This window comes from Solea solea, chromosome 20, assembly GCF_958295425.1.
Source record: "Solea solea chromosome 20, fSolSol10.1, whole genome shotgun sequence".
NCBI classification, from domain to species: domain Eukaryota; kingdom Metazoa; phylum Chordata; class Actinopteri; order Pleuronectiformes; family Soleidae; genus Solea; species Solea solea.
This window is the reverse complement of record NC_081153.1, coordinates 21236211-21249731: the sequence shown is the minus strand read 5'-3', so window position 1 is coordinate 21249731 and position 13521 is coordinate 21236211. Positions and strand designations below refer to the sequence as shown.

The 13521-nt window shown below is 40.4% G+C and overlaps 1 protein-coding gene across 2 annotated transcripts; it reads right to left on the bottom strand.

Moving 5' to 3' along the window:
* Window positions 1-8766: 8766 nt before the first annotated feature.
* Window positions 8767-12882, bottom strand: LOC131446936 (uncharacterized). 2 transcript variants are annotated; one of them, XM_058618334.1, is made up of 3 exons: window positions 12592-12882; window positions 9450-11059; window positions 8767-8998 (listed from the first exon to the last, which is right to left on the bottom strand). In XM_058618334.1, exons 2-3 carry the CDS (start codon window positions 11053-11055, stop codon window positions 8988-8990), a joined length of 1617 nt encoding a protein of 538 aa, XP_058474317.1. In that variant the 5' UTR covers window positions 11056-11059; window positions 12592-12882; the 3' UTR covers window positions 8767-8987. The 2 variants fall into 2 exon arrangements, with proteins under 2 accessions (XP_058474317.1, XP_058474316.1); XM_058618333.1 differs by having other exon boundaries at window positions 8767-11059.
* Between the last annotated feature and the right edge of the window lie 639 nt (window positions 12883-13521).

Sequence of the window (13521 nt, the reverse complement as noted above, 5' to 3'; positions counted from 1 at the left end):
GCCTACAGCACATCCAGGGCAAACCTGAGGGGGGGCATCATCAAGGCCAAGCACTGCTACAAGCAGAAGGTAGAGGAACACTTCTCCAACTTTCGACCCCAGACGCATGTGGCAGGGCATCCAGGCCATCAGTGACTACAAACCCAGCTACTCCACCCCAATAACAACAGATGTCTCCTTCCTGAACGAGCTAAATCACTTTTATACCGGACCCCCTGCAGATGACCAGCCCCTCTCATTAACCCCCACAGACGTCCATGCTGCACTGAGCCGCATCAACACCCGAAAGGCTGCTGGTCCAGATGGCACCCCCGGGCGTGTGCTTAGGGCATGTGCGGAACAGCATACAGGGGTTTTTACGGACATATTTAACCTGTCCCTCGCCCAAGCAGCTGTGCCAGCATGCCTCAAAGCTACCTCCATCGTCCCAGTGCCGAAACACTCCAGCCCGACGTGCCTGAATGACTATCGCCCTGTAGCACTCACACCCATTATTATGAAGTGCTTTGAGCGACTGGTCCTGGCACACATGAAGAACTGCCTCCCACCCACACTGGACCCATACCAGTTTGCCTACCGCAGCAATAGGAGCACAGAAGATGCAGTCTGTTAAGTTATGTTGATGTCTATGTTTCATGTACAGCGTGTGTTTGAAAAACCGGAGTCGAATTCCTTGTATGTGTTACATACTTGGCCAATAAAGCTGATTCTGATTCTGATTCTGATTCTGATCCACCGTGCTGCACGCTCATTCATATTCATATTTGTTCTTTTTATATTTATATTTATCCATAGAACAAATCTACTTCTGTACATATTCATATTCTTGCACTTCTGCTTGGTGCACTTCTGGTGAGATGCAAACCTCATTTTGTTACCCGAAACTTGTATTTTCAATGACAATAAAGTTGAATCTCAATCTCAATCTCATCTCATCATACGTCCCCCTGTTGCTCAGAGAGATATTGTGCATGACTTTGTGACCATCACTGTTCCCATAGTTTCGATTGGCCAGTGGCAGGAGCACAGAGTGTTTGAACAGCTGAGTCTAAGATCCTTCTCATTTCAGCTGTCTTCGTTTTGTGTTCTTCTCCAGACTCTGTGCCTTTAGTTCTTACTGATAACCAGGTCTCGGTACAACAACAAATAAAAATGACTTTAATGATGAAAAGATGAAATAGCTCAACCTTCTGTGTAGTGCAAATGGAATCGTCTCCAGCAGAGCTACAACTATTTACGTTTGGACTCATCCAGGTGAGTCCAATCAGCATTCAGCTAAAGCCATTGTTTGTTGAAATAAATGAGGTCATGTGTGAAGCCGGCTCCTACCAGTTTTGTTTACAGTAAACACTAACTGGCCTCTTTATGAGGCTACACGTGTCTGGGAGAGGGATCCCGCCTCTCTGGCCCTTCCTGAGGTTTGTCACATTTTTTTCCCTGTACAAGGGTTTTGTGGGGTTTTTCCCTCATTCAGTGTGAGGGTCTAAGGATAGACAGTGTCACTTGCTGCACATACTATTTGGCCAATCATATGGCAGCAACTCCCTGGGTGTCATGTGTACCTAATAAAATGGCAAATCAGTGTCATATACCATTTTATTTATAATTCACCTCAAATTTATTTGATTTAATGTTAGACCTCGACCTACACCACTAGTTACGTTTTGACTCCAGCAACAAACATATGCTTTTCATACTGGGTTTTGATTTTCACCATTATCCACTTTTAATGGTCATGGTGTTAATTTGTGTCTCAAGTTTAATTAAAAGCACTTTGAGAACATTTTATTCATGAAAAGTGCCATAGAGGTGATGCTACTGCTTATAATAATAATGATAATAATAATAATAATAATAATAATAATGAAGCAGTAAACGGATGGTTAGACATCGCTGTATGAACATTAAATTCTAATGATATAATATAATAATTTATCAATCAATCAATTGCTTTTTTTCTGAAGTACATTTAGCAGTTCTCTGAGTGAGTTTGGGAGTACAGGTATTGGAGTATTATTACGTTTTGCTTTTGGTACTTTAAGTAACTTATCTTTCACCACTACAGCTCTACCTGATGTTAGTACAAGTTTTAGCAGCTGGTATATATATATATATATATATATATAATATATATATCTACATGTGCTGTGATCACCTCATCGTGATTCAGCTGTAGTGGAATGTAATTATAAAAGCATTACGAAGTGCTGAGAGCAGCAAGAACAGGAGACACAGGAGGGGGGAGCTGCCCAGTTTCTCCTTGCCACCAGGTTACTTTGCATATCTGCAACCCAAGCATCTAAACCCCACACCACTTCTCTGGCTCCTTGCTGCGGTAATGACAAGTAGTAGTCACAGCCTTCTTGGCACAAATATCTGTTTTCTTTTCTTTTTTTTTATAATCAGGGTGGTGAGGGAGTGGGTTGACGAGTGGGTCGGTGTTATCCTGGGTGAGGAATGAGAAAATGCTGGGAGGTTGCAGCCACAAATTGTTGCCAGTCTGTTATTATAGTAGTCTGAATGTTAGCATAGTTACACGGCCTTAGTGCCCGGACACAATGGTCATCTCTATATTAAGCCGCAACCTACTGACGCACTTGGGTTTGGTGAGAGAGATGAAGCTGAGGAGGCAGTTTGTAATCTGGTTGCAACCGCGACGGAGTCAGACCGGAATCTAAAGCAAATTAAATTTATATCAAGGTCAAAAATGTGAAAATGTCTGTGTTTCGGAATCAGAAACGTCCCATTAGGTTCACAAATTTGGTGGCAGGGTGGATCAGCGGTCAAAGCCTCAGATATCCACCCTGGAGTTTACGCTGTGTGTTACAACCAGGTAGGTGAACTGCAACTGGTAATGAAGACACAGAGGAGTGGCTAAATACTTTTATCTAAACAGTTAGCATAACTGCCGTGTAGGGAAAAGGAAATTCAGTCCAAAGTAGGAGTAGTATAATATAATATAATATAATATAATAGATGAGGTAAAACTTTGCAAGGAGTAGACATGCAGCAAAAGGCCACAAGCCAGAATCAAACTCAGCCCTCTGCAAAAGGCCACAGTCTTGGGAGGCACCAGATAGCGCACCTGATTTAGCTAGCACACCTCAAGATTGTGCTTCCACAGCAGTAAAACCAAATAGGTTTGCTTCCATGTGCTCTCACCAGCAAGATTTATATAGTCAGGCCATAAACTTAAAAGATAATTTGCGTAGCTGGATGGATCACATGCTTGACTCTGCATCCCACAACATTCTGGCTCTCTGCAATAGCCCAGAATTTTGATTGACTTTCAGGTAGAAACCCTAGAGATGGAAACATCAGACAGCTCATCTCTACAAACTCTACCTTCAATACAAAAGTTTTGGAACTTAATCAAGTATTATGTTTTTTTAAATTGAAACCTTCAGTCATTAAGTTAAGCTAGGTTAGCCAAATCAAAGCTAGTTTTCAAAGCAGGGGCTAATTGTTTTGCTTATTAATTACCGCACAGACAGTGGAGAATCAATTTTGTCTTGTTGTCACTTACCCAGGTTGCAGGGGCAGCAGTCTCAGCAGGGCACCCCAGACAATCATGTCCCTGGCTAAATCAAGCAACTCCTACTGGTGGATACTGAGGTGTTCTCAAAGTAGCAGCGAGAAGTGGTTTGTCCAGCATGTCCTGGGTCTAACCTCAGGTCTCTTCCCAGAATGGACTCCTCTCGATGTTGTGGAGCAATGGAGAATCAATATTTTTATAAATCCTAAAAATGTCTTAACCTACAGTCATAATAAAGTACAATGTGACATATTATGATAAGACTGCAGATTGTAAGAAACGGAGGACTCGTCCACTCAACCCCGTCCTTCTCTTACATGCTATGGCACAAACTTGTTAGGCCTTAGGATAGCAGAAATGTAGTTATTTTTCCATTTGCATCGTAAGCTTCCAATTTAAAATGTACACTCTGGCTGATTTGTCCATCGGGCTGCTGTAGAAACATGGCAGTGCAAGTGAATTGGGTCTTTATTACTATATCATGTTGTAATATAGTGATATAATTTTTAGCTCATATTGACCCCAGGTCATTTGATTTTGAGGCTATAAAACCAAACATGTGTACAAACATGCATAGACTTTTCAATAAACTCCCCTAGATATACACTTGACCTTTAACAAAAAAACAATAAGAAAACCCAAACCTTAACTTGAATAAAAAAATAAATAAAACATGTGCAGAGGCAGAATGAGCAGGGAAAGACTTGTTGATGAAATCTCACTCTGTACCTTCTCTCCCCTCAGGGTTTCATATTCAGTCATTGATACTAGAGTGAAAATATAAGTTTCTCCTCTCAATGATCCCCAGACAAAGCTTGCTTTTGTTAGCAACGTGAGCTGCCCATCAGTTCCTCTCTTGCTCTCTCTGACTGCCTCATACACACACTGTGGCTAAAGCCAGCCATTGTTCCAGGCCTTGATAATACTATCAGGCCTTGATGGGGGGAGTTACAGTTGGATTGGCACCAGCTGCGTGTTGCAGCAACCATACTTTGCTCTGCAAACCTGATTAGATAACAAAATTACACTCCATCTCATCTGACATCAATTATTCAGCAGTAATACAGTGCTAACTGAGCTGTGTGTTGTACCACATGGTGCCTCTCGCTCTGCAGTGCAACGTGGCAAGAGTTAAGAGACACACCTACATTTCCTGTCATGGCGTTTAGAGACACTCACATGGAATCCACAGATTAATCAGCATCCCGGTCACAATTCCCATGAATTTTTAGTTAATGCTTTTAGGAGCTTGTGTTTCCTCCTTGGTGAACGGTGCCCATGCGGAAATGTAATTTCCTCATGTAAATATACATCAGTCAATGTGTTGTAACGAGCATGAGCAAATTACATTTGCACAAACGTTTGTCCAATGTCGTGATCTTTGTACAAATGTGTGTTGCAGGGGGAAACAGATGAGAAATTGCTTTTCTATTTGCACCAACAACAGAAATTGTCAAAAATCAATAATAGTAATCTCTTAAGAATTAAGGAATAAACATTATTTATTTTTTACCAAATCGAAATATTGTAAGAATTAATAATTAAACTTCAAACACGTTGGCCTCTAGGACGCCTTCTCCATTTGATTTACTATTAAATTCTAGAGGCACATATTTGACCCCATTTTCTGAATTTATTGTGTTAATTCCAACCACAGCAAACAGATACATATTCTGTTGGGCTTATGTATTTGTGATAGGCTTTTGTATTTTGCTGCATTATTCAATTTGAAAGCAATTATGCTGGAAAACTGTGAGAAGTTGCCAATAATAACATTCTTTAGTAGTGGACGGATCAAGTGAGGTTAAGAGTTGTACTCTTTTGGTAAACCTTGAATATACCGGTATGATTTCATGTGTAGTGGTCACTTCCTATTATACATGTATATAGGTTAATTTTAATCCACGTAATCCACAAAACCACTTTTTTCTAAAGTGAAACCTGCTGCCTGGGTTCATGGATGTTAACACAAGAGGAGACAAACGATCGGGCAAGATGTTCCCAGATGATCGACTGTGGTGAACCCTAAAGGTAGAAGTTGAAAGAAGAAGAAATCTGCTGCCATGGAATGGCATTATACCATTGGGTTAAAGGTTTGGGGGTGACCTGGGTGTTCAATGAGCTTCTAGTCTGGTCATTGAGGGGGGCCAGTCAAGTGAATAAGTCAAACGATTTTGGGTAAAGAAAATCTGTTCAGTAAGGGTTTGCTCGGTCAGCTCGGAAAAAGGCTAAACTCTAAGCTAAACTTGACTTAAAATAACTGAGAACCAAACAAGAACGTAAGCTAGACTAACACAGCAAAATATCTTTGTTCAAACCCTGAAGTGACGCGGACGCTGACAACACACATAAGACGCACTGGCAACAGAAAGTGGGAGAAGGGAGTATAAGTAGGGAGTGAGGGTGAGGAGCACCAGGTGAAAACAATCAGGGAATCAGACGAGACACAGAACAAGGCAGACAAGGTGCTCACAGGAAGTAGACGAAACCCCTTACCAGAATAAAACAGGAAGTGACACTGAACTAAAACTAACTAACCCAATTGACGGTGCATGACACATTCACTCTCACACTACAGTCAATTTAGAATGTCCAACTTACATATTGCATGTTTTTGGTCTGTGAGAGGAAGCTGGAGAGCCCTGATAAAACTCACGCACACACGGCATGCAAACTCCATGCAGAAACACCTCGATCCCAGGCAAGCGTGCTAACCACTACACCAACCATGTGGCCCATAATTCATTATTCCACCAGGATATGGCAATAATGATGTTCATGATGAGATTTTACAGAATATCAAAATAAAAGTGTTTTGATATGGAACGTTATATAGTTAAAAATAAAAACACATATATATGGTGACTAAATGTGTCAGTGGCATGGTGGAACAAGTCTGGATTTACAGCCACTTGTTTTAATTTTGTTGGAAATAAAAAAAAAGAATTAGTATAGCAGAGTAAAATGTCAGACCTTTTTTTATTTTCATTTTGTTTAAAAAATCTTCTCCTGCTATATTATTTTATATCTATATATATTTACATAAACTATATTAATATCAAAAATGTATGAATTTTCAAAGATCTCAATCTATAAATGAAATCACTGTTCTTGTGCTACAGAAGCTATAGGACATGTGTTGACAATAAGACATTACAGCCTGCAGTTAACAAAGTTAGCCTTTGTTGAATTCTGAACAGCACTGCATTGTGACACCACTTCAAGAGCTGATAACACACATCATTATACTGATAAACCTTCTGCAAAAGATGAAACGAGGATACAAGCACAAGAAGGAGAACAGTCATTTCATACATTCTGTCTTCTATGACTGCATCACTTATATATATATAACGGCAACACGTCACCATCTGTCACAAACGGCATACATCACGAGGACCCGCAGCTGTCAAGTGATATGTACCATCACTCTTAATTACCGCCCACACATCTGTTATCACCACTGACAGAAACAAAAAACATGCAAAAGAGACGATGGGCAGAAGAGTGAAGCCTCTGTGCGACAGAGAGTGGGGGGGGTGTGATAGTGATAGTTTCAGTGAGTGATGTATGGAGCGGAGAGAACAGGGTGTGAGATTTACAGCAGGTCTGCTGCCTTCAAGGCAGACTTACCTCCACAACCATTTCTGGCTTGTTCCTATTAAGATTATTAATGCTGGTATTTACACGGCCCAGACCTCACAGCCCTGCAGCCTCCGTGAGACAAAGCACAGAACCGAGGCTGATGAGGAACAGTGAGCGTCTTAGAGAACACATCAATTCATCACTGCAGCGGTAATCTGCACATCGTGCTGCTCCTGCTCTGACGTTTTGATTTAATTCCTGAAATTAAAAATTGATGACAATAAAATCACTCCAGCAGTTATCTGGAATGCTGCCGGTTTTGGTATTTATTTTGCTACAAACTGAAACTTTGATTTATGCTTCACTTAAACTTTTGTGAAACGTGCTTAAGTTTGACTGAGAGTTATTTGCTCCTTAAAGGGACAGTTCAGGTATTTTGAAGTGGGATTGTGTGAGGAATTGAATGTTTGACTGTGAATTGCATTTGAATAATCTACAGCTGTGGATTTTATACCAAGTACCACCTGGAAAAATATTGAGCTATTGAAGTAACACCTTAAAATACCAAAGTTAAAATACAGTGGTGTAAATTTGTTTTTAAACAAAGTCAGCTACAGACTTTTCACAGGAGGCAGATTTATTCCCAATAAGATCATTAACTCTTTCATCATTCTCCTCTTCCTCACATATGCTTCACACACTGGTATAGTGAACTTACTTTATCATTATTATCATTTAGTTTGTTATTTTTTATTTCTTTCCTTTTCTATGCACACTCCCAAAATCCTGATTTTACTCCATAACCACAGTTTGAGAGCCATGAATCACCAGTTTTTCCTGTGTGGTTAAATGTATAGAGTTTTCCTTTAATGAGAGACACCACATTTGTTTAATGTCACATTCATTGACAATAAAAGGCATTCTTGTTTTCTATAACATGTCACTTTCATCTATTTTGCTGTAACCCACCCAAATGTCGGTTACATCTATTATTTATGGTTATTTACTACAAGTGCTTTTATTTTGAAATCTGGGAGAAAGGGGAAGCTGTCGCTACATAGGACTCACATGAGCAAGACCTGAAGTACCTTACTGAGAAAAAACATGACACTTGCAGCCAACAAGGTAACTTGTTTTATTTTCATGTTTTGCTTTGCTGTGCAAGCATTTTTCGTTGTTAATTCATCTTTATTTATAGTGTGTCCAGTTTTCATGGTGGTTTAATTCCAACAAACCAGTTCAAGAAAGCTCCTTGTTCTCAACTAAGAAAAAGGATCAAAGAATATGCTCCTCATTTTATCTCACAATTAGACAGGCTTTGCCTACAAGAACATTGTAGTTTAGAAGCAGCTCACTCATCACACTCCAATGAGAGACCAAATACTGTTAGCTTGTGGGGGGAAACAGGAGCTGCTGGACTACTGCTTCATTGTTTTGCATTCCATTTGCATGCAATCGTAAAATAAAGAGCTTGTTCTTGTCTGTGACTCTGTTTATGTGCGCTGTGTTTGTGTGTTTGTCTGTCTCTGTGTCCGCGCTGTGCTCACACTGTGCTTCTATGTTTTAAAAAATTAGAAAACATCACATGTCCTGTTGAAGTACAATTTAGGAAGTGAAAGTCATGAACTCAGAACTGACAAAATCTGCTATAAATACTGTGCCTTTAATAACACCCTTTTATCAATGTGACAAAAAACTTTGAAACACAGGTAAATGTACAGTGCAGTGTTAAGGACAAAATGAATGTTGATTAATTACCAGCTAAGTCACGGTTCCACATCCGGGTACCTCTCCGTTAGCAGTGCTGGCTTATTGTTGGCTTCGATAACAGCTTCTCAGTGGTCTGTATTTTGTCCCTCACCCTGCATCACACTTCATCTGCAAATGTTGTGAATGTAAAATGATACATATTTGTTCAAATGGAAACAAAACACTACATTAATATGTATTATATAGGATCAAAACACATTTAATCAGTGAGTCCATATGGAATGTGAGCACAGTGCATTAAGAGCTAGGAAAGTTCTTAATTCATTCATTTACATCCTGATTAATACGCTGTCTCTGATTTTCTGTGACTATTCTTTAAATGTCCTTCTAAACAGCCCATGTGCTCTGCTCTATATACTGTATTTGTTGTTCTACTGAGTCTCAGACTGGAACGAAACTTTCCTCTCCTCCTCACTCTCCAGCGGAGCAAAGTCACAATCACTTGGCTCTAAAAGATTAAGATTGGCCTGCACTGCTACCAGTTTCTGGGCCCTGTCAGCTGTGAAAGAACCTTCGATCTTTGTGCTACAGAAACGTGACCACAGCCTCTCACACGCACCCGCTGTTGGAGGGATCTGGAGGATGGCGGAGGCAATGGCCGACAGCGGCTCGGAGGAACACAGCCCTTTCCACCAAGTGGACGCGGACACGTGCTGGCATGAGCTCCAGATCCCAGCCCCTTTCCACAGGCCCTGCTTGGCTGAGAACCTCGCAAAGCTGCCGAGCACTTTTCCCTCATCAAGGTTTAGATGGTGTGACAGGTTGGTTATCACATAGTAAGCGCTGTTGATCTGCTCCCCGGAGAGCGTCTGCTGCCCAACATACTTTGGATCAAGCATGTACGCCGCTGCGTGGATGGGCTTCACGCAGAACTCCTGACACCGGTCTAATGAAGTCAACACGGCTTTCTGCTCCGCGCTGTGCAGCACAGACCCAGACAGTGAGGCTCCAATGTGGTATCTCAGCTGACTGAACATGTCAACAACGCCACTGAGCACAGCGTCTTCTCTTTTCATGTAATCAATAGAATTCCCAATCAAGTAGAGCAGGTTATGACTGCTCATCAACCCTTTCCAAAATGTAGAATCCTGCAAAGTGGCCCTGATGGATGCATCAACATTGAGCGTGGGTGAGACAGCCATTTCTTGTAAGGAGCTCTGACCCTCCAGGAGGCTGTTGAACATGTTAAGCACACCAGACCAGCCAGAGCTGGTGGGCAGTGCCAGCGTCGTCCCATTGGGAGTATTGCTTCTTCTCTTGGTAGTCTGCCAGCACCTGAAGGTCTCTGCTAATAATTTCTTTTCTTTAACATGCCTCACCACCTGCTCAGCTCTCCTGCACAATGCCTTCACAGATGGCTGTGCCACTATGTCATCAAAGAGCTGCTGGATGCCACACGCTGTGCAGCCAATAGCTAAAATGTGCGGGAAAGCTTCTTCTACCTGAGTCCAAACTGTCATCATCTCAGGGGCGTCATCAGTTATGACAGCAAAGACCTTCTGAGGTCCCACTTCATTTATAATCTCTTTCAGTTCCTCGATGATAAACGTGCTAGAGTGTGTCTGCTCCTTTGTCTTTGTGCATTTGTAGAACAGCGGCGCAGGAGTTGCCACAACATAAACAATAGTTCCAGTTTCTTTCATGTTTGAAAAGCCGCTACAAACGATGGTGACACTGTCTGATTTCCCTATTGCCTCGTGAACCTGGTTTTGCACTCTGTCATACTCGCAGTCCAGCAGATTAGAGGACAAAGCCTCCGTGGTGGGCGGACAGTAAGCGGGCCGGAGCACGCTGAAAAATCGTTTCCAATAAATATTGTCTGTGAGAGTGAGGGGTGAGGAGGTGGCGTACACAGCCCTCGCCAGGCACTCATCAGCGTATGCCTGGCTGCGCTGATCCACTGAATCAATGAGGAACTGTCCCCCAGGATTGGCAGATGGTAAGTAGGAGAAAGAGGGAACAGGGATGGAGGCAGCGGAGCTCCCGTCTGGACCCGGCGACTGCTGTGACACCACAGAGTACTCCTTGCATTTGTCCAAATGCATCTGCATCTTGGTGGCATTCTTTGTGTACGTCTTTGCACAGTAGTTGCACATGACGCTTTCCCTCCCATCTTTGATGGCTGGGGTAAAATGTTTCCACACACCAGACTGCAAGCGTGGCATTGTCCTGTATGTGTACAATAAAGAAAAAACAATGAAACATTACTAAAATAACTATCAGACGTCTTGTGTGTCTTAACATGGCAGAGAAACTATGACTTTGATTTTTGGGGATGCACATACGGCTGCAATATTCCAGGAATTTTCAAAATCAGAAACTTTGGAAATTAACAGGAAATCTAAAATACTAGTTTATTACCATCACATAACATAACCAGGTTGCTTCATTAGGTAATTAGGTTAAAATATTTACGAAATGAACAGCTTTACATGGATTTCTCAGAATCAGTAACTGAAAAAAGGAATAGGCCATTATTCATTAAATGGTAAACCCAGATAATCAGCAATGCCACAAAACCACAAGTGAAACGATAACCAATGAAATCCAACATGAACAAAACAAAACTCCCAACAGTGAAACTGTGACCCATTTAATTCCCTTCGTTAGATTTGAAATTATTATGAAGACAGACATGGTTTAAACATTTTTAGATACACATCTGAACTTTTTGGACCTTATTATCGGTAGATTCATGGTCCCAAAGCACTAATTATTGATTCCAGCTGCTCTTTTTTAAGTTTAATTGTAGGCTCTTTATTGGTTTTGTAGGTATTTCCTCAGACTTCAGTACAATATGACATATATGATGAACAGAAATAGATTATAAAATTGGATTATATGCCCTCAGCACCATGGGGAGCAGAGCTTTCAGCCACTCTGCTCCCCATCTCTGGAATTCACTCCCACCAGAAAACTCTGATTTCTATTAGAGCTGAAACAATTACTCGATTAATTACTCGATTAACTATTTTGATAATCAATTAATCGGTTTGAAGCTTTCATGACCAAAACAAGATTTCTGATTGTTTTAGCTTTTTTTAAATTAATATATTCATTGTGTCTTTGCGCCATATAACAAACAAATCATTAAAGCTGAATCACTTTGGTTTGTGGACAAAACATTCGAGAACATCATCATCAAATCTGTGATTTTTTGACATATACACACACACACACACACATATATAGTTTTTATATTTGAGACATGTATTGAATAAACTGCAAAAGAGGGCTTTCACAATAATTTATATATCTATCTATATATCATCCATCTTCTACCGCTTTATCCTCCACAGGGAGGGCGTGCTGTGTCAATCTCAGCTAACATAAGGCAAAAGAAGGGGTACACACTGGACAGGTCATAGAGACAAACAACCACCACTCATGTTGATTATAAATATGTTAATAAGTTGGAGTGTGGACCACATGTGCTATGGCCTTAATGTAAATAAAAGAGAAACACAGAAAACTGTAATGTTGGAGGAGGTTTTTGTTAGGTTGTAAAGCATTAGTAAAATAAATGTATTCATATTTAAAGCTTATAGGAATTATGAAAGTTGTGAAAACCCATATTAAATCACGTAGATTTATGTTACGTTTAATAATTGACAATGTATCGTCATCTAAATAGTTTATTTGCCAAACTTTACAAATCGATCACAGCACGTAGGGAACTAGTCATTAACTTGTTCACTCACCTCTTTGATTGAACGCTTGTTGTTATTTTTCATCCATTTGAATAAGTTACTCTGACGTTAGCCGTTCAGGCTAACTTCACATCAAGCTACAGGCGTTAGCAAAGTGGCTCAAACGAAGCGAAAAAGTCCACGGAGTACACTCTAGCACAGAGCGGACTAAGTGTTCATTGATATCATGTGATATCATACCATGGTGCCGTTATATTTACGCACCAAATACGTGAAATATTGTCATAGTTAAGAAAAAAGAACTCAGCCTTTTGCCGCTGTTGTTATGAGGGAAGGCTTCCTACTTCCTGCCACCGTCAAGTACGGCAGCTCACATAGATCAAATCACACGAATGCGATTGTCGACATTATTTAAAATGAATAAAGAAAGTTGTTAATGAAACAAAATTGAAAAAAAATATATTAAATGTATTTATGCATTATATGTATAAACATAAGTTAATAAATGAATGAATGAATTAATGTATGGTTATGTTGTGAATTTTAGGATTTCACAAATCAGTTGGTGGACATAGAGTTATCTATGAGCTCCATGCGTACATACATGAGACACTACATGTAGTCAACCATCAATCAATATAGTAATAATAATAATGATAATACTAATAGTATACCCATACATTGTATTTTGGCTGTATGTAAATGGTTTGTATTTATATAGTGCTTTTCTAGTCTTACTCAAAGCTGCTTTACACTACAGTTTTGCCATTCACTCACACGTTCATACTCTCTTATTTTACTCACTCAGTCTTATCCATCTATTGTATTTAATCTTACTTCTTTACTATTGTAAACTCTGCCTCGTTTCTTCTGCTCCTGAATAAAGAGCCAGTGGAATGAAGCCACCAACTAACCTGTGGGAGCAGTCAGAATCAGAAAGTTTCATTTAGCATTAAAACCTTAACCAATGTTGGAGGAATT